The sequence below is a fragment of the Gavia stellata genome, chromosome 8 (assembly GCF_030936135.1).
Source record: "Gavia stellata isolate bGavSte3 chromosome 8, bGavSte3.hap2, whole genome shotgun sequence".
In the NCBI taxonomy this organism is placed as follows: Eukaryota; Metazoa; Chordata; class Aves; order Gaviiformes; family Gaviidae; genus Gavia; species Gavia stellata.
The window spans coordinates 34,708,115-34,729,690 of NC_082601.1; the positions used below are offsets into that span (position 1 = coordinate 34,708,115).

Consider the following 21,576-nt stretch of genomic DNA (forward strand, 5'->3'; position numbering starts at 1 on the left):
CTTCCCCCGCGCAGAGGGATGCGGGCGGCAGAGCGGGGCAGGCGGCGGCGGCGGCGGCTGCGCGGCGGCGGCCCCTCCGCGCCCTCCCCCCGCTCCCCGCCGCCCGGCCCCTATGGCAGCCGCTCCCCGCCCCGCCGCCGCCCGCACCCCCGCGCCGCCCCGCCGGGCTCCGCCGCTCGCCCCAGCGTCGCGCCCGCGCTCGGCCGCCGCTCGCTGACCCGCTGCTGCCGCCGGCCGGGGCCCCGGGATGCCCAGCGGCCCCGCCGCCCGTCCCTGCCGCCCGGGGGGCACGCCGCCGGCGGAGAGTTGAGTTAGGAAGTCATGGTGCCCTGGGAGCCCTCCCCGCCCCGGCAGTGCGGCGGCGGCTGGACGCTCTGCGACTGCTGCTGCTGGCTGCTGCTGCCCGCCGTGCTGCTCGTCCTCGCCCGCCCCGACAAGCTGGCGGCCTTCCCTACCTCCTTAAGCGACTGCCAGACGCCCACCGGCTGGAACTGCTCCGGTAAGCACCGGAGCGCCCGGCGCCCAGCCCCGCCGTGCCCCGCCGGGCGCTCAAAGTTGCGCGGACGAGCCCGGGGGAAGCAACTTCAGAGGGCGATGCCGCGTCCCGCTGAATACACGGGAATATAGGTGGCAAAAAGTCCCGGGCGTCGGGGCTCGCCGCCGTTCCCCGCGCGGCCGCAGCCCCCCGGGCGCGCCCCGCTGCCCCCCGCGCCGCGGGGCCGGGCGCGGCAGCCGCGCCCTCCGCCGGTGCGCAGCGCCGCGGCTGCGGGTGGCTCCCCGCGGCACGGCTCCCCGCGGCAGGGCGCCCCGGCCCCGCCGGAGCGCAACTCCGCGCTTAAACGGGGCAACTCGGCGTGTGGCTGCGGGAGAGGGGGAGCGGGGAGGCGGGAGACGGGCCGTGTGTGCGCATCCTGCGGGCGGCTGTTTCCGTGCGCGCCGAACTGAGAGCAAATCGGGGTATGGACGCCGCGGCACCGGGAACCCGGCGCCTGTTCCTTAAAGTCGGGCTGACCTTTCTAATGAGTTTCCTACGTAGGTCAGCAGCCGGTCCTTCTCCGGTATGTCAAGTAATTCTGAAATTAGACTGTAATAGCCTTCGAAGGGAAAGAGCGTTATTTGGGGGACTGCGTGCATCGCACATAGTGTGTTAGATCGGGGGGGAATTTCCACTGTAAGGTCTTCGTTTTAAACATGCAGCGATAGGGTTAAGAGTGCTCGTGTCTTTTTAAAAAAAAAACAATGGATTTAGATCTTAATGGGTTTGGAGTCTGATATAGCTGTTTTGTTTAATATCTTGCTGCACGCTGTTGGAGTGGGAAGTCAGCTTGCGAAATCTGAAATTCATGCTTGTATTCGTGAACTGAATCTTCAGTCAGATCTGTTGGTTTTTTCCTGGAGAAAATGAAGGCAAAGAGCTAGGTTCACTCAGCGGCTTGTGGGGAACCGGGCACTTCTCCGCTTAACTTAGAGGTGATCAATCTTCATTGGGATCAGGCAGACCATCACAGAAAATGCACAGCCTGTTTGTCTTTATTATTGGGGGCTTTGTTGCATCATGGGCTGGAGAAATTCCAATTTGGATTTTTGTCCAACAGATTTGTAATCGGGTGAGGATAAGTTGATAACATTTCCAACCCAGAGCCATGAAATAATATAATAACCGGGTGACTTTTGAGGAAACGGAGTCCGTGAAATAGAAAAAAAGTGCGTGAGGTAGTGGGGAATAAGAACTAAGAGAAAGACCGAGGGAGAAACAAGAGAAAAAGTGGAAAACTGAGGACAGGAAGGACAAAAGAAAATCTGGACTCTATCATTTCATCAACAAGGTTATTGTGCTGTGTGCATTAAAATGCAATCATACTGTATTGTTCCTCTTGCTAGACCAAAGCTGACTTTTTTTTTTCCTCTTTACATTTGAGGTTACGATGACAGAGAAAACGATCTCTTTCTCTGCGACACCAATACCTGTAAATTTGATGGGGAGTGTTTAAGGATTGGAGACAGTGTGACTTGTGTCTGTCAGTTCAAGGTAAGAAGATTGATATTTTGTTCTCTAATTCGCTAATGAGAATACAAATCAAGGATCTCCCTTTATAACCTATCACTTGGCAATTTATTTTTCTACGTGCGGAGAAGTTAGAGGGAAAACCTGGCAGCATGTATAAAAGCTGGCAGGAGAACCAACTGGTGTCAAGAAGACGTAAGTTTCTCTGGGAAAATGCAGATGCTGTGGCTTTAAATGTCCCTTTGGGTCTGCAGTTTCAGGTTGTGTATTTCTGGTTTTCAGTCTCTGCCCTTTTAACAAGGATTTAGAGTCCTTTCGAAATTCATTTCTGATACAGATCATGGCTTATTGTATTCGGAGTTCTGATCTAGTTAAAGAAATGGATCTGTAATGTGCTTATGCAATATTTTCAGGAAGGGCTGCGTAGTGACAATGCTTCTGCCTGTTTATCTGCCCAGCTGATCAGATTAAGGAGCAATCCCTCTGTTCCAAAATCATGAACTTCCTCTAGGTTTTATATAGTTTTAGGGGGGCTTTTACTGAGTAGTAGGGGTTTTTCCTTCTGTTTCTTCTCTCTCCCTCTTGCAGCTACATCTAAATCTCAGACATTCTCAAAGTCAGACAATTTCATTACGAAGGATTCCATTTAATATGTTTTAGCCAACTCACAAAACAGCTGTGCTTTACATAATGACCTGAATAAAAACTGAACGAATTAAAGGAATTTTAAGCATGTACCAGCACGTGTTGTATGTACTTTTATGCCCCTGTGGTTTCTTGCATTTTAATGTGGATCTGTGAAGTTGTGGAACTTGTAATGCTGATTTGACTGTTTACAGTAAAGCAGGCCAAATAGTGCACAGTTCAAGATCACGCACATCTGTAATGATTAATTTATTATTGAGCTTTGATAGACTATTCGCTTTGAAGCACGACAAGTATCGTTTATGTTTCTAGAGCCAAATGTGTCTTTGGAGAAAAAACCCAAGTGGTAAATTTCTTCATTTAAAACAAAGAAGGAATTTTCTGTAATAAGAACAAGACAGTTGTTTGCTGAAGTGCTTGTGTTTCCCATGTTGGGAGAGTGACCATGGGTTTGTTTTGTTTTATTCCATTTCTAATTTGCATGCAATCAAAAATTCAATGTGAGAATACTGTTGTAAGCATTTGCCTTGGCTCAGCACGTGCAGTGATTTAAGGGTTGGTCTGTTTTCTCTTTCTAAGAAAAATCTGTAATGCAGTGAAACGTCTGTGACTTGTCCCATTGCCTGGTGGTAAGCTACGGCAGATGTTGTGCCATGAGCATTGGGAACTTAGAGCAGCCACAGAGAGCACTTGGGTCTTGTCTTTGGTCCCAGTTTGGTGTTGCCGTTTGGCATAAAGCAGTGACTTATAGCCTAGAAGGAGCAAACTCAGATGTTGCCATCGGCAGGAAAGAAGGCATTGGGAGTGCAGTTTTCCCAAGGCAGGACGCTGGTCCCTGGTGATTCAGGGTAAATGAAGCTAAGTAAACCTCTCTGGCCTGTGTGGTATCCTCTTTGAGAGGTGAACGCTATGTATATGCTGAGTTGAGCAGTTCTGTAGGGGACAGTTGAAACAGATTTAAGGAAATTAGATAATTGGTATATGAATATGTAAATGAGATCAAAAGAATGAGTTGGGCAATTGTGGGCCTGATCACTAGGAAATGGGTTGAAATCAGCAGTAATCTTTGGTTTCAGTGGCCTTTGGATCAGGCCCTGCAAACTCTCCGAGCTCTTTGTCTTGATTTGGGCCCTCTGTGGAGCCGCAGGGCTGACTGTGACCTTGGAGGGCAAATTACCTGTGGCTGATCCTGTGCCAGCGCTGCGAAGGGTGGTGTGGTGCCGGGGGCTTCTGTAGTCAAACGCCTCCACTTTGATACAGGCAGAGCTTGGGGGGATGTTAGCCTCTCTTGTAACATCAGTGGACAATGTGACAAGCCAAAAAGATATGCCACCAGAGTAGAAAATTAATTTCTAGTGTAGTGTCTAAGGCTGGCCGAGTAAGGCGGAGCCGGCCAGGTAATTTATGTCATGAGCAAGGGGGTCCTCCATCAGAATTCAGGTCCCCTGTTTCGGTGACAGCTCTCTGGGGTGATGGTGAGCAAATCAATAGCAGACTCCTCATCACTATAATTACTTTTTATGTTTTCTCCAGAATTTGCCAGGGGCTTTAACTGCAGCTAGAGAGAATGGACAAGGACAGAAAGCTAATCTTGCCTCCGTACTGTTGAAAAGTCCTGGGCTGGCCAGCCTGTGTCTTGAGGGGCTGGGGGAGGCAGAAGTGGGGAGCAGGGCTGCTGCAATCTTGGTTTGGGTTTTTTCAACCCAGAATCACAGGTGCATCATGTCTGTCCAAGCAGAGTTAAAATTAATTTATTTTTATTTGAAAGGGTGAATGTGATCAGAGTGCTCTGGAACACCTGAGTTAGGCTTCCATCCCTAGAGACCCAGCAGGCATGTGCTAAGAAAAGGATTCATGTTGGTTGGCTCTCTTGTACTCTACTGCAAAATGGTAGCCCATTCACTGACTCCTCACGATTAGACATGTATTGCATTGGAAAACACCACGTCCCGCTCTGATCAGTAAACGCGGACCTGTCCCCTGCTCAGGGCAAGCCCAGACCTTGGTGCCAGCAGGGAGGGAAGGCACTGGGCCAGTGCTGGCTCCAGCAGTGGGTCTGAGCATAGGGGAAATGACCACCCCTTCCCTCCCTGCCCAGAGCAAACTCAGTGGGTCCACCAGAAGGTGCAGAGCTGTGCCAGCAGGCATGTGGTTGGAGACTGTACCCCAGTCTGCCCAAAGCCATAGGTCTGGCAGCCTGGGTTCTCTTCCCTCTTAGACTTCATAAACATATCCAAAAATATACCGGGGTATTTCCATCAATGTTGCATGTCTTTCTCTTTAGTCACCAAGACTGTGGACATTCACTGTTTTTTATGTGAGGAGGGAGTCCTGTTTTCATTCATGTTGAACCCCTCACATGCGTCAGTGTTTGTGGAGCTGGAACATCACCTGGCCAACTTGGAGCTTATATTGTATTTCTGGAATATATTTTCGTGGTACTTTGTTCAAGACATGGGTAGCATTTTGAGAGTAGTTAATTCATGAGAGTAGGAGGAGGTCAAACTTTTAACAGTGTTACCAGGAGGAGTTACGCAAGTTACCATTTTCTTTAGAAAACAAACCTTGTGCTTCTAGTGCCCAGCACTGATCCCACTGCTTGCAACGCTGGTTTGTCCCTGGCTGTGATAGTGGGCACTCGAGGCTGTTAGTGGTGAGGAAAGCGGCCTTTGACTGATACTTGGCTGAATTGGATACGTCTATTTCCCTGCTCTACAACTGTATTTTAAAAACGTGCATGGATAAGAGACAAGTGGACAGTATGGCACTATGCTACTGGGTTTAGTGGGAGTTTTGACATGTATTTCCCTGAGTCCTTCCTCAGTCCTTACTTGAGGGATGAAGAATCATTTCCACATCTAGGGCTTGGTCTATTGAGTCCTAAACTAATGCCAAAAATGTGTCGATAGACTGAGGAAACTGACAGTCAACGTCTAATATTCTCCACTACTAGCAAGAAGTATTTTATGATGGTGAAAAGCTGCGAGTACTGGATTCAGTGTGGTCAAGTACAAGAGTCTAGCTCTAGCGGGTTAGGAGTAACCTGGTGACTAACATCACAACCTTCTCATCGGTAGTCTTGTTTTCTTTCCTGAGTAACTTCCTCTACGGCTTCTGGGTGGCTTTCAGAGCCAGCTCAAAGCCAGGACAGGATCCATCTGGAAGATCTCACTTCTTTTGTTCCTTGTGGCTCCTGCCACAAGGCAGTTGTCCAAAGGCAGCGGTGGGAAGAGTGGGCAGCAGATGAAGAAATACATCTTTGACCAGCACAGTCTGAGAAAGAAAAGGCTGCATCACCTGTGCTCATCATGGAGTTACCCTCTACCTCTGCTGGCCAAAGCCAAGCTTGAGTGTGGCAGGAGCCACAGGAGAGATGGAGAAACTTCTGCCAGGAGAGTCAATCCTTCCCAGAGCGCTGGTGTCTCTCAAATGTGTTTTAAAATTGCCAAGCTTTGGAAGAAGTTCCTGCCTAGCTCATAGCAGCTCTGCCGCTCGTTTCTGTGGATCAGGATTTTACTCTGTACGCTGTACATGTAGGGCCGCCTGGCCTTTCAGATTTGCAGCTGAGTCAGTGTAAAAGATTGTCTCTTGCTCTGGGCGAAACCAGCAGAGAGTTTGCCACTGTGTTTCTTGGGAACAGGGTCCAACATTGTTTCTACATATACCAGAGCCTGTTGAGCTACTTTGCCAGAGCAATCCGTGCAGAATTTGGCCCAAAAAGTCCCATGGGTGACAAGCAGATAGTATGTCTAAAGCAAGCGTGATTTGATCCTTCATGCTTTAAAAAATTTGCATGATTGTGTTAATTGTCCTGGTTAAGTATTCCAGGTCAGCCTCCAGCAATTGGTGTTGAACTTCTGGATGAAGTTGACATTTTCTGCTTGAAGTATTGCTCAGATATGGAACATAATGGTGAAAATAGTGTAGAAACACTTTTTAATCAACTGTTTAAGATCTCTGCATGGAGGAGCCCTTCATTAGGAGCAGGAGGAGAGGATTTCTACTGTTGTGGCTGCTGGTTTTCTTTCTTGTTCCAAGGGAAGAGAGCACTAGGGGTGGGCAGCAGCTTGGGAAGATTTAAGAAAATATGCATAAGGAAAATGTCATTTGATTTGGCCCAATCAAAATGTCACTCTGACCAACTATGAATAATTTCTTGGCAGCTGCTCTGTGTGGAGGCCTGCAATTAATGCAATCTATGCAATTGTTTGTGTTAGTCACTTCTGTAGTCATTCACTTTGAAGCATATTTGTTGTTTATATCCCTGGAATTTCAGTTCTGCATTTTACATTGTGCCCAACGAACACACCTCAGACACTTTGTGGCATAATACAGCTAAATAGGAAGTATGATTTCTTTTTAATTTTTACTTGAATTTAAGCAGAGGTGAGCATTTGTAAATAATAATTGTGATCATTCCATTTGTTATAATTAAACAATGAGGCGTACCAGGAGTACGGTAATCATGAGATAATCATATCCCTGGTATAATTACCATGTACAGGGTACATCCAAGTATTTCTAAGCCTCAGAGTGTGATTATCTTATGATAACTGCACCCGGTAGGTTGCCCAATTTTCAATATAAAAAGGATTTATTTTTTTTTAAATGAACAAGAGAGGGCAAAGCTGTCTTTCACTGGTAGAGGGAACAAAGCAGGTAGTTTGCAGAGCTGAGCAGGAGTTTGAGCCAAAGGAGGGGCGCGTGGTGCGAGTAACTTCTGTGCTCTTTGTCCGCTGGCTGAGCTCGCAGCGGTGCTGCCGCTCCTGCCCGCTGGCCGCCACGGGGAGAGCTTGGACCTTCACAGAGCATCCTGGCCGCAGCTCGCCGGGAACAGAAATGTCTCTGCAGAAAGAGGGATGGGTTTTGATCATAGGTCTCTCAGAAATAATTTCCCTCTGTCCAATCCGTTCTAATTATAGCTAAGTAGTTAAACAGAGAGAGTTATGCACACACAGGCGGACGTTTCTGTGTGTGGAAACGACTGTCTCTGTAGCAGTGAGGGTGTGTTTGTGCAGGAGGAGGGGAAAAGCAAGCCTGTTCCTTGCAATTTGTCTGTAGCCATCCAATGGAAACACATGAGCCGCTATTGCAGATGCGAGGAGCCGCTTACCTTGCCCATATTTCTTCCCCGGGAATGCCCTCACAGGGATAGGCCTCTCTGGGGGCACTTCTTGAACATTTTGCCCATTCAGATTATCTTTTCCCTAACCTGTTCAAGTCTGGTTTATGCTCCTCTGCCTTTTGTCTTTTGAAAAATGCCCCCTCCCGCTCCCCTGGTAAAGGTGAAGAGGAAGGTCAGTGTCTCCCTCTCTCTGTCGTTTTCCCAGGGGTTTAATACTGGGAGGGGGTGGGGTGGGGGCACCCAAATGGATGCTCTGCCACCCTGCTTGTGTGACTGACGCTGCTGCTCTCTGTCCGTTCCCATCAGTGTAACAATGACTACGTGCCCGTGTGCGGCTCCAACGGCGACACCTACCAGAATGAATGCTACTTGAAACAGGCTGCCTGCAAGCAGCAGAGCGAAATACTCCTGGTGTCCGAAGGATCCTGTGCGACTGGTACGTATAACGCGCTCCAGGCTGCCTGTGGACCTTGCCATGCCCCTGAATAAAATAACCCGTGGATGGCAAAAGTTAATTCTTTGCAGTCTTAGGCATGAGAAGTTGCCGCCACCCTTCCCTTTTAAGTAACTAATTTAGTATAGGCTCACAGTCTATGATACAGTCTACCCTTGACACTGTTTTGAAGAGTGCAGCACAGAAGTTGATTTCTTTTTTTAATATGTATCTTGTGCTCCTGATCATCCTGCGTGCTGCGTACATTTCTGAGCTGTTACAACAAGTAACTGGAAGCAGATTAAACGAGCAGATGTCTGATAAATGGGCATCTGGATTACCACAAACCTCTCCATAATCTGGAGAGAGAGAACTGGAGCATTATTGCCTGCAATCCAGTTTCTTAGGTTTGTCCTTACGCATGTAGGGCCAGATTCCCAGCTGGTATGATTCAACAGACCACTGGTTGTAATGAGCCCTGCCAGTTTATACCAGCTGAAGATTTGGCCCAAAACGTACTTAACAAACAACTCTGTGCAACAGTATTTTTTTCTGGACTTGTTGGGAGAATTCATTAAAGAGCGTATGTGAAAACTGACTGGCATTTGAGACATCTTTGCTTAACTCTGAGCATCGTAAGCTATTTGTATCTCTGCTTTTGTGAAACAGCTAGAAAGGTGAATGAGCAAAATCAGTCAGGAGAACTGAGTTGCTTATGTGCAGAAGTTCTTGATGTTTTTCTTTTGTGCTCAGTATCTGTTAGAGGTGGGCAGTGAAGTTAACTTGAAAAGAGCAGGAGGAGTAAGTCTTTGTTCTTGAGAGAGTTCTTTAAAGTTAAAGCAGAATTTTTTCTTGGCTGAGGATGGAGGAGTCAATAAAAAGTGCATTAGACAAACTTTTTGCAGTGCCATAATTTTGTGTTTCATACACCTGAGAGAAAATGAACTTCTTTCCCTGGAAATGTTGTTCTTCTCTGAAGCTGTTACCTGACAATTTTCAAGAGGAAAAAAACATATGCTGCAATTTTTTTGTCTATAAATTGGTATTAATCGGAGCTCAGGCTGACAAAGCCTATTGTGGCATAGGATTTGTTCAGCTTAGTAAATTCTCTCAGCACAGCAACTGGTCATTTTTCATTCAAACTTTTTGATTAAAAGGATAATTTTAGTGCATTGCTACATCTTTTCTTAAGCTTGCTTGCCTACTGGCAATGGCCATGTTGAGCATTCTTTCTGAAACACATCGTGGATTTCAGAAACAGAGAAGGAAAACAAAAATAAAAGGGCCTTCCTGAAGTCTTGATCATTTGGCCTTTTTCTTCCTCCCAAGGAGGAGGCTCAGTGGAGAAGGGAGCAGCCGTGTACCTCAGGTTTTCTCCTTGGGATGGGGCAGAGAGAGGGTACACAGGACCCCCAGCTGAGACCTGGGTTGCTGGGAGGTCCGGCAGTGAGCAGCCCTCCTGGCCATGACCCGCAGGGGTCTGAGCGTCAATGGGTAGGGGCAGGAGGAGAGACATGAGGTCCTTTTCCTCCAAAGAGCCAGAGAATATGGTAGTTCATTGCGGGAGGCAGGTGATAGCAGGCATTCATTTCCCTGTGCTGGGGAGACCTGGCACACCTGGAAAAGCAGTGCTTCCCAGAGCCATGAGTGGATTGTAATGAAGACACCTTTCTTTCCTCAGTAGCTCATTTGGGAAAGAGCATCAGAACAGAAGATCAGATCAGGAAAACGCAAGAGATGTTCACTGGGAAAACACCATCATTTTCTGTTCTTTTTTCCAGCCCCCTTTTGCATCTGTCCTATGCAGTCTTGCTGTGTAAATCTACCATTTTAAGCTACTCTTGTGACAGGTTTAATTAAATAAAGGTTTTTCTTTTTTTAATTTTAAGCAATGATGGCGTGTACAAGCCAGTTCGGATCCGCCAGACCTTGTTCTCAGTAAAGTAGATCTAACAGTTCATAGGGTAATTGGATCCCAAAGCAGCCTTTCCAAACTTTCTATTAATCTTGATGCTGATAAATGGATAACCCCCCCACTAAGAGGGAGGATGGGATGACAACCTCCCTCTCTTCCCTGAAAAAGTAACTCCTCTTATGGATTATTTTTGGTAACCCTACACGTGTGTGCATTTCTGTGCTTTGGCTTGCTTAGAAAGTTTCATAATGAAGCTCTGGGCTTGGCAATTTCGTGATGTTGCACTTTCTAAATTTGTGGCTCTCGTCATTCCAGCCAAGAAAATATCGAGCAAAGGAAAACTAAAGCACTCAACTTCAAAACTCAGCAAAAACCTCGAGAAAAATGGCATTTTAATCATTTCTCTAAAGACTTTGACTAATAATAATTTCAATGGTTTATTCCAACTAATTATGATCTGATGAGATGTCACTGTTTTATAAAGATAATGACATGACTTTCCAATTGGTCTGGCCTCAAACAAATGAGTTTAAAAAATTCTCTTTTGAGGGTTTAGTAGTGGCTGAGTGAAGTAACTTTGCACAACTGTTGAGAACAAAGCTTTATCAGGCTCAGTACAACAAAATGAGGCAGAGGCTTACGAGGACATTGCAGCACTCCGGGGCTTACGTTATTTTAGTCTGATGTAGAGGCTTTAAAGAAAAAGAGTTGAGACATGAGAAAGATGGCTTGAGCAAACTATGTTCAGATTAGATCTCTGTAATTTACCCAGGGATGACATCAAACGTAAGGTACACTGTAATAAGCTTAACCGAACATTCTTGCTTTGCATGCTTACAGGACATACTGTAGCACATGAATATAAATTTCTTTCTGTTCTTTTCTCAGATGCTGGCTCAGGATCTGGGGACGGAGGTAAGAGCCATCTTTTAATATCTCTGTGCTTATGTGTACACACATTGTCTTTCACAATTTCAGATTGTAAGTGGCTATGCTTTGCAGTTTAGTTGTTACACTATGTATTGTCTTTCGTCTAGCTTTTTCTCTGAAAAAAGTGGTATTTTGCATTTTAGTCAAGCTGGAACCTAATAATGACATGCTGTTTTCTAGGGAAATTCAGAAAGCTGTTACTTCTAATAGGACTTGGAATTATTCATAGGTTGTGCTAGGAGCTCTATCTCCATCTACTGTTACAGTTGCACTCATTTGTTTTATGTTTAGAGTAATATTTCTTTTGTTTTTAAAACATGAGCCAAAGCCTTGGCTCCTCCTCACTGGAGGATTCAAGCCAAACATTTTGTGGTAACAGAGAGCATTCTTTCAAAGATATGAAGAAATGTCACGGGGAAAGAACAATGTGTTTTTATAAGAACAGCAGCAGCAAAAATCCACGTGGAAGTGGTCCAAACCCTTTGCTGCATACAGGGGATACTGTAAATTGTAGGCAAACTTGCACTTAAGTTGGGGGTTGTTTTTTTTATTTCTTAGGTGCAGTCATTTATGGGTTTGCTTGGTTAACACTGTCCCTAGGGTTTGTGACTGATCCTTCTTGGAACTGTAATTGTTGGGTCTGGGTAGTGCCCTGCTTCGGGGCAGGAAATGTGACTTTTGGGAGCTACTTGCCTGGTGGGTCAGGCTTCTCTGGGGGCTGGGAGGGCCAGAGCTAGTTTGGGTGGCTATGGAAGGTTGTCCTTAAGAGTGACCCTCATTTCTGCCCAAGCCCCCTGACTAAGCTCTAGGAGCCCCATGGCAGGGGCAGGGTAAGGTCAGCATCAGGCTGGGAGGCTGCTGGACTCCTCTGGCTGGGGCAGCCTCCAGGAGCTGAGCCAGCTTTCTGCATAAGACACAGACAGCAGGTCTTAACCAGTTTTATGGCTGGTTCTGGCTAGATTCAGGTTTTTCAAATACAGTCCCCTTATTTGGCAAAATATCACCTAGTCCTCGTGTAGTTTTGATAAGCAGTATATGAGAGATCACAGTGTGTAGGTAAAGTATTATTTTTACCTGTGAAGTGGTCAACAACATGAGCATGAGGGACTTGCAAGGGACCTAATTTTCCAATATTGGACTCGGGCTGCTTTCTGGAAGTCAGGGCACTTCAACATGGTTCAAATCTGGCTCCCTAAAACCCACAACCTAAAATATTGCTGTTCATTTTAAAAAGTTTTGTTCAGCTCTTCCTATTTTACTCTATTGTCCTTTGAAATTGTCTTTTTGAACTGTTACACCAAAGAAATTCCTTACTCAGTACTTAACAGAAATCTACAATTTAATTTTTATTTATGATAGGGTTTTCATGCATATGGTCAATAAATCAGTTTTCAAATGAAGCTGCGCAAAATTTGTCATGTATGTACCAAGGAAAACAGATAAGATTTCTAGTTTGTTTTATAACTGGGGAGGTTGGGAAACAAACTTGGCCACTTTCTAAAAGTAATGAATTCCATACTCAAAAAGCACAGGAATTTAAAAGCCTGATTTCCAAACAGTTTCACTTTAAAAGCTAAGGTTGACAAAAGATGAGCAGAACAGGACCTTAGGGACTGACTGGGCAGATCGTAAGGAAGCGGATTTGTGAAGAAGACAGAACCAAGTTGGTTCATGTGTTTAAAGGTCTACAAAGCTGCCTTGTATTATTCAAGATTTAGTAGGCAGCTATGGCTGTTCTTAAAGTACAAAAGTATATTTATGTGCCCTAAGAAGCTAAATCCAGCCAAGTAAATGTTGTCACTACATCACTCTTTACTAGACACGGTCTTGTTGTAAAAGCTGTAATAAATTTTGGATGTCATCACAGTAAGTCTTGTAAAATCCACTTCAACAATCATGAGTGGGATGTTTTTCTATGAGAAGCTAGAGGTCTTAGGCAATCTTCTGTGCCTTCTGTTTTTACGAAAGTTTTCCTTTCTTATGCTTCTTCAAACAGTCTTGGTTAGCAAACTGCAGCATATTTTTTTTTCTTTTTTTTTGCAAGCTATAGGGACCCTCCCAGCTAGCCGTACCTCTGCCTGAAGCTGTTGGTGTCAGAGGTGCTGGTTATGTCTGCAGCGAGGTACCTGAGATATCTTGGATGCTGGGAGCCCTTAGGAACAGCCATTCTCTTGCTGATTTGCCCCATTTCTTGCTGCTGATGGAGTGCCGACAGGACACAGGGTAGCGCAACACTTCGGCATTGCTGTTTGCTCTATGTTGCATCTATACATGTTGTGTTTTTCAGAGCTGGCAGACTTTCTGGCAAGGTTCAGGTTTGTGTGACTGTTGTGGTCTGTCTTTGGAGGTTCCTTGCAGCCGGGGAGATGCAGGCTGGGAGCCCTGGGGGTCTGCTGTGGGCATGGGCAGGCTGAGCAATGCCTCTTGGGTGTGGTTTAAGAGTCACTGGTGAAAAAGACAAAGAGTGGATGGACTTCTACTTGAAAGCACCTATAAGGGCTGACCCTTCAGTCTGAATTGCTAAGGACTTGTCCTTAGCAGCAGGAATCTGCCTCTCAGCACTTGTAGGTAGAAAAAGATGTTGCTTCTTACAGGAGTCCCTCTGTGTTATTCCCATTGGTTCCCTTAGGGCTTTTGTATATCATTCCACAAGCTGTGAGATGAGGGAACCAGCTTTTCAACAGAGTTGTATCTCATGGTTGGATTTCTTTGGTCTGATAAGGTATACATCTAATAGGGAATTAACTCAAATTGCAAACTAGTAGAGGACATCAAGTTTTTCTGGTTCTTGGAACATAGCAGGTTTCTTGCTCTGAGGTGGTTTCCCCCATGACTGATAGCAGTTCAGCTTTCAGCACTGCTGCTCCCTCAATGGATCTCTTGTCAAGTGAATTTATAGAATCATAGAATTATTTAGGTTGGAAAAGACCCTTAAGATCATCGAGTCCAACCGTAAACCTAACACTGCCAAGTGGTTGATGCTTTAGAAGTTGCTGGAAAGGGGTTGGGGCAATGGACAGATGTACACAAACACACTGTGTGGTCACACAAGCCTTGTTTTCTCAGGAAATTGCATGGAGCAGGAACAGTATAGCCAGAGGCCGTGTTTTGCCTGCCATGTTTCCCTTCTGCACATTCCTACCTGGGTTTGCAGGGAAGTCTTCTCAATTTATTATTTAGGATTTGGGGGTTTCTGCTTTACTGTCAGGGATGCTGGGATCAGAGACGTCCCAGCTTCTTAGCACTTTAATGATCTTGAGGTCTTTCCAGAGGTGATTTAATCCTTTATGCAGCAATAGCGTACGAAAGCCCCCTTACTTGTAAAGTGCTGGGGGAATCTTAATTTCATTTGATTACTGAGCCTTCAGCCTACACTTTTGGCGATATCACATAAATGGGTAAGAACAGTAGGTGTTCAAGTTTCTTACTGCAGAAGACATTTTTCCTTGTAAATGAAAACTAAAAATGCAGAATCAAGAGCCATGTCTGTGTTTTGATTGCAGAAGCTGGGAGTATGGTGTGGAATTATTTAAAAACCCATATCCCAGAAAGATACTAATCAATGGCAGAAAGAATGAATGTGAAAGAGTTTATACAGAGAGTAATTTAAAGAGATTCCATTCATTTTCATCTACGCTGTTCTCTAGACAACTGGGTTTTTTTAGAACCCAATGATTCATGTTTTGGTCTTGAGCAGCTTCATAATGAATTCTTGCTCGTTTCCTAGCTTCCTTCAAACAGCGACAAACTCAAGATGCAGTATTTCATTACAGCTCTTAATGTGCTAAGAACATATCTCCTTGGTTTCTTTTTTACGTTGAACACTTCTTTCCCCTCCCTGCATTATCTGTATTCTTAGCTCTGTTGATTAGCTTGTATTCATAGTCCAATGGATTTACTGTGAGTGACTATGGCACTAGGTGTTTCTGTGATCCCCAGCATGACAGTGCATAAGCACCTACATTGAATTAGTTTCAGAGCCTCATTCAATTTCCCTTCAAGTCCTACTGACTTCAGTGGGAATTGTATGGGGCCCCTGGGTACACAGATCTTATCCTAGTTTGATTTTTATATTAATTCTTTATGATCTAGACTAAAACAGAATGAAAAAACAAGTCATAATTCATCAATATCATCATCACCATTTATTTTACAGTAGCATCTAGAGGCACTAATTACAAGATTAGGACTCCAGTGTGGTATACCCTGATACTGTGAGGCACTTCTTCACAGTGAGGGAGAGAATAAAATCTGTGAAGCAGAGTCTGGATATCCAAGTTGGGTGAAGGCTGGAAGTTGCCTCACAATTCAGCAGCTGAATTGGGAATAACACATGCCACTTCAGAGCCAAACTAGTGCTGTATCTTTTGAACCACACTGTTTGTCAGCAGACCCATATGTAATCCAGAAAGAATTGGAGAGTATACTGTTCTTAAAGTTATTCCTAATTTGCCACTGTTAGACACACCTGGAAATCAACAGCCTTACAAGCCATCTTTCTTTTCCCCCTCTGTCTCTCTCTCTCTTTTTCCCCCTCTGTCTCTCTCTCTCTTTTTCCCCCTCTGTCTCTCTCTCTCTTTTTCCCCCTCTGTCTCTCTCTCTCTCTTTTTCCCCCTCTGTCTCTCTTTTTGTGTGTGTATTTTAAGGATGAGAATGTCTTTTTTGTTTGTTTGTTCTTTTGGTTTATCCCTTCAGTCTTATCCAGAAAAATTGAAGTCCTGCAGCTCTTTGTAGGGGCCAACATGTAGATTTAATGATAGATTTGGAATTCTGCTCTGCCTTTGCTGTTGGCTTAGAGATGTGTGAGTAAACATGTACATATTATAAATCCGTATGGAGCAGCAGTCATCTTGAAACACTAACCCAGAGAAAATAGGGAGGAAAATATTAACACTTTGAAGCCTAAATTATTTTTTTAAGGCAAACTGTAATACAGCACGTGTATCTTTTTTTCTTTAATCAACAGGCAAACAGCTATTTTGACCCAATTGCATTTGTACTTGTCTCCATGCTGGTTTTGTATGACTAACTTGAATTCAGCAGCTCTGCTGCTTTTCCACCAATTTCCCTTTCTGCTTTATTACAAGGTTGATTGATGGGCAGGGCTATGCAGAACACAACGAATATTGCTGTAAACACTGTCCTAGCAATAACACTTGAGCCAAAATACACCATGAAACCTGGAGTGTATATTGGTTTGAATGAAGCAGTGTATAAAATGCAATGCTGATTAAACACACACGTAAACACATATTCTCAATATATGCTGAAATACTGGGAATATTCTAGTTTAACCTCTGAAAGACAGGGAATTCATATTTTGAGCTACAGATCCTGTCCTTTCTTTGCCTGGGTGTAATGGGTGATAGAGGCTTCTCTCACGTGAATTTACAATATCTGCTGACCCCACATGCTATCATCAACTGCAATAAGGCAATAGGAAAACTTCTTCTACTCTAATTTCATTGGGGAGGTATAATTTAAAGCAGCATCAGAAGGTACAGAATCAACTAAGCAACGTGCACTGCCTGGGTAAATACCTCTGGAGGGAATGTTTAAATCTTCAATGATTGACCTGACTGTGGATGGTCAAATATACGTCTCCTTTGTTAAACAGGTTTTTACCTTGTTAACCTCAGCATGGCACTGAGCCCAAACCAATAAGCTCTTTGAAAGGCTGGGTTTATTAGCTCAGGCTCTTCACTGTCCTAACATGATTACATGACTTCTAGTTCAGGGCTGGTGCACATCTGACCTATATATGAGTTAGGTCGGGAAAAGGCAGTTAATGTCTCTTTGTGGCCTTTAAAAATTAGAAAAGGATGAAGTTCCTGTGTTTTTGTTGACTAGATGAGTCAAGAAAATGAACAGAAGATGCCATAAAGATCCACAGACTTTTGTAGGTGAGAAGTAGGAATGACGTCCATTTATAGCCTCTTTCCTAAATTATCCAGTCTTTTATGGTTTTTAGCACTTCTTTTAAGTAGTTCAGAGCTACACGAGGAGACTGTGAATGGAAGAATGGAAGATGCTCACTACATCAAAAAAGTACTGAAGATGCTCTGGTTTTGCTTTAAAAGTCAAAATTGCCTGTCCACATCAAAATGGAGCAAAAAAAAATCCAAAATATGCTGTCTAATCATGTGCAATCTGTAAATCCACAAATAACTAAGTCATCAAACCAGCAAACAAATCCTGTGATACTCTAGCAAACAGATTAAAAAGGGGGCATCCGATCACAAATACTCATTTATTGGTCTGTTCTTGTAAACACAGCAAGAGAGAGACGTAGTGGACTAGATTTGTCTGCTACATCTCTGTAAACCTGGATTAATTTTTCCTGTGACAACTGTGCAGTCACTGGAGATTAGCTGTGATGGTAGTGAGAGGCAAATCTAGCCCACTGTCATGGTTTAACCCCAGCCGGCAGCTAAGCACCACACAGCCACTTGCTCACTCCCGCCCAGCAGGATGGAGGGAAGAGAATTGGAAGGGTAAAAGTGAGAAAACTCGTGGGTTGAGATAAGAACAGTTCAATAATTGGGGGGGGGGAGCTAATAAATTGTAATGAAAAGGAAAATGACAAAGAGAGAGAAATAAAACCCAAGAAAGACAAGCGATGCAGATGAAAACAATTGCTCACCACCAACTGACTGATGCCCAGCCAGTCCTTGAGCTGCAGCCCCCCAGCCAACCTTCCCCCTAGTTTATTGCTGAGCATGACATCATACGGTATGGAATATCCCTTCGGTCTGTTGGGGTCAGCTGTCCCAGCTGTGTCCCCTCCCAACTTCTTGTGCACCCCCAGCCTACTCCCTGGTGGGGTGGAGTGAGGAGCAGAAAAGGCCCTGACTCTGTGTAAACACTGCCCAGCAATAATGAAAACATCCCTGAATTACCAACACTGTTTCCAGCACAAATCCAAAACACAGCCCTGTGCTAGATACTGTAAAGAAAATTAACTCTACCCCAGCCAAAACCAGCACACCCACCATTTTGCTTTCCTATGCAGGGAGTTCTTCCACAGGGAAGAAAAATGCTTCTCAAGTTTTCAAATGGCTCTATCAGGCTTACTATGAACACCTTACTTCATGGGGTAAGAGCATGCATTCAAGCACATGCTTAATTTTTATCATATGCTTAAATGTCATTGAATTTAAAGTTTTCTTCTGAATGTGGATGTCTTGCACGAGTGGGGCCTGAGGCAGTCTTGGAGTGACTAGAACTTCTTCAGATCCTTGTGCATCTCTTGGTTATATATTCTGTGCTTTCGTGATTGAAGAAGCTGATTCACTATGCGCTTGCTTTGAACTGTTTTTGGCGTGACATAGGATTTTGTTAGATCCTCTCATGAGATCTTAAAAAGAACAAATGGGATGAAAACTGCCAAGTCTCTCTCAAGGTTCATGTACTCGCTTTTCTTTAACTCTTACTTTTCAGACCTCAGCTGCATCTGGCAAATTTAATATATTCTGCACTGGGTGTTTAAATTCCCTTTTGTCTAAGAGGCTTTCTTTCCTTTCAGAGATTGGGAAATAAACCCAGAAATTTTGCCTGCTGTCTTTGAAGTAAGTGGGAGTTTATCTTCAGGAAGGGCATGACTGATTCCCAGAAAGTTAGCAAGCTGGAGATTGCCACCTACTTTATGTAAATGCACATACAGGACAAGTTTAACGAGTGTGGTGCAAGCCCAAGAATTCCGAACAATTCATAATCAAATCCAGACAAGTTAAAATTTTACGGTACAGTGCTACCAGTTCTTAAGATATTGCCACAAGTCTTTCAGCCCAGGTTTTTGAACAGTGTTATAGAAGATGCTTATTTTTTCATTTAAAACAAACACATAAAATGTTTTTAGTCCTTGTTGCTCAGGAGAATACTTGAACAGAAGCCCAAAATGCTCAACAATAGGGAGAACTCCAGATTGCATTTTGAAAATATCATGATTCGGGGAAGAAGAGGTCAGAACTCTTCTGCGATATTTCACATAATTTTTTTAATGTCTTGGACTTCTTGATCTCATTTGTTCTAGCTGCATGGGAGTTAGATAATGATGGTGACTACTTAAACCTGTTAAAAAAGCAGCTACTGAAGCAGGACCCTTTTTACCTCGGCAGCTCCAAGTATCTTGCAGGCAGAAGTTTAAAGAGAGCTAGTTAAGAGACTTTAATGTTGGTTTTCAATAAGTCTGACAACATGGGAAAGTTCTAAAGGTCTGACAGAATGTAGGTGTGTGGGTATTAAAAAGGGTAGGGGAAAAAAATCCAGATATTTATAGGCCTGTCAATCTGACATTGATTGAAGTAAAGCAGGACATGCAGACCCAGACCTGCTTAATAAAGAAATAAATGAGAACTAATGCTGAGCAATATGGGCTGATGTAATAGATTTTGTCAACTAATTGAAATGTTATTTATGAAGTTACAAGTTTGCTTGATAAAGACAACAATATTGATGTAGTGTGTGTGGATGTCAGGGAAGTATTTGGCATGTCACTACATGACACTATGATTAAGGAACAAGAATCGTGCAAAATTAACGTGGTACACAATCAGTGGAGTAAAAACTGCCTTTCACAATGTAAATATAAGTGGATTTAGCATTATTAGATGGACAGCACAGGGATCAGCCTTCTGCTATTTATTTATTTGTTTATTTTACCAGTGACCTAGGGGGGCACATACTTTCCTCATTGATCAAGTTCTCAGCAGATGTAAGTGGGGAAGTGAGAAATGAACAGTTCACTGATGCAACCCAAACTGATTTACTAGGTACACTGGTGCAAGAGCAGGACTTCTGATGTGGCCAAACATAAAGCCAGAACCATAGAAGAAAGATGGGAAACCAGAGGAGAGAGGTGGGGAAACGCTCCTGGAAACAGTGATGCTACAAAGAAAGCTGGAGCCTTGATAGTTAGCGGGCTTGTTGTGAGAGTCCTCTGCAAAAAAAATGGGCCAAAGGGCTACTGTTATCCTGGTATATTTAAGAAGCAGACTCTTCAGCAGGGGTAAGGATGTCAAATTACCTCCACCTTTAGCGGAGGTGGTGCCTGCAGCTCCAAAGGTACTGAGGAGCAGGGGAGAAGGCTGTGCACAGCCAAGGGCAGTGGCTGGCACACAAGCTTTGCCGTGAAAGCTTTGATGCCCCTAGCTTTGTCAAGGGAAGGGAAAGGGGTGCATAGGTCATGATCAGTAAGTACCAGCGTGGGGAACACAAATGAGCAGCAGGGCTCTTTATGCTGACAAAGGTCTAATGAGATGCAGGCTGGCAATTAAAGCTAGACAAACTCAGAGTAAAGTTTAGATGCATGTTTGTAAATTAAGGCAATAGCACATAGAAGTAAGTGATTAAAAGTTGTGTAGGATTCTGCATCACTTGAGGTTTTGACACTTGGACGTCTAGATTGCTCTACTCAAACAAGGATGAATTTGAAAGTCTGGGGCCTCTGTCATGTGGGAGGTCACAACAGAAGCTCAGTGGATCCTTAATTCTAGGTACCATAAATTAGTTTACACATGAAATAGGCTGAGTTTAGCCTATTCTGTTCAGCAAGATTTCTGTGTTAAGCAGTCCTGAAAGGGTTTGATTATATGGATATGTTTGTCCGTTTCAAAATCCACACAAGTGTTTTTCTCTCTGCCCTCTCCCATCTCATTGCGTACATTTACATATGCAGGTAATGGAAGAGATGCGGGCTTTAGTAGCAAGTGGAAAACCTCATACATAATTCTCTGCTAATTGCTCTGTGTTTAAAAATAGGCCACACTACACTGCATTTCATCCTAAGACTTCTTTATGTTGTCTGGCACTGGATAACTTCAGCAGCTCCGAATCTTATCCAAGTCATGATAGGCCCCTTTGGGCTTCTTTCTGTCCTGTAGTGCTGCTCTGATTCCTGGTGTAATTACAGGTCTGCCCCCAGCTGGTGCTTGGAGGGAGTCCTGAGGAGGAGGAGGAGGATCACTAGCTCTCTCTGGAGGATCTGTCCAGGATCCTTTTCCTTCCCTTTTCTCCTGGCGTAAGGGGGCAAGAGCAGAGGGGAGGATTGCACCCAAAGATCTCTGAAGTTGGAACCCATATTGCTCGTGATTAAATATAATTTGATTTTTGTCTGTTATTACAAAGAGCTTCCCAGGCTTTGATGTATTAGTGTATGTGATGGGTTTGGGAGGTGAGAGAGAAGGTACCAGAGTAGGCTGTAATTCCTTTGGCTCGTATATGTTGTCCACTAGGCTCAGACTGAGAGGCATCTTCATCTTTGATGAAGATAGAGTCTTGATAAACAAGTAACTTATTCTTTTGTAGAGTGCCTGAGATTTTCATCAAAAGAGGAGGGAGCCAGTTATATGAATCACAAAGCCAGTGCAGGACAAGTCTATGCTGTAATTCATTTAGACAAATGTTGAAGTAAATTGATGGACTCAGGTTTGTTTAGATTAGTGGCCTTTTGAAAAATGAGTTGTCCTGTGTGTACAATTTTTCAATCTGTTTACATCTAATTAGCTGTTCAGATTGGCTAAAAT

At 44.2% G+C, this 21,576-nt stretch overlaps 1 protein-coding gene across 1 annotated transcript in view; it reads left to right on the plus strand.

Annotated features, from left to right (window-relative positions):
• The first annotated feature begins 321 nt into the window (after nt 1-321).
• The window catches only part of TMEFF2 (transmembrane protein with EGF like and two follistatin like domains 2), a 132,552-nt gene continuing 111,297 nt past the window's right edge, over nt 322-21,576 (plus strand). Inside the window, exons 1-4 of the mRNA XM_059820420.1 lie at nt 322-499; nt 1,920-2,029; nt 8,082-8,211; nt 11,012-11,038. Coding sequence (XP_059676403.1) covers nt 322-499; nt 1,920-2,029; nt 8,082-8,211; nt 11,012-11,038 — 445 coding nt within the window. The remainder of the gene's footprint in view (nt 500-1,919; nt 2,030-8,081; nt 8,212-11,011; nt 11,039-21,576) is intronic.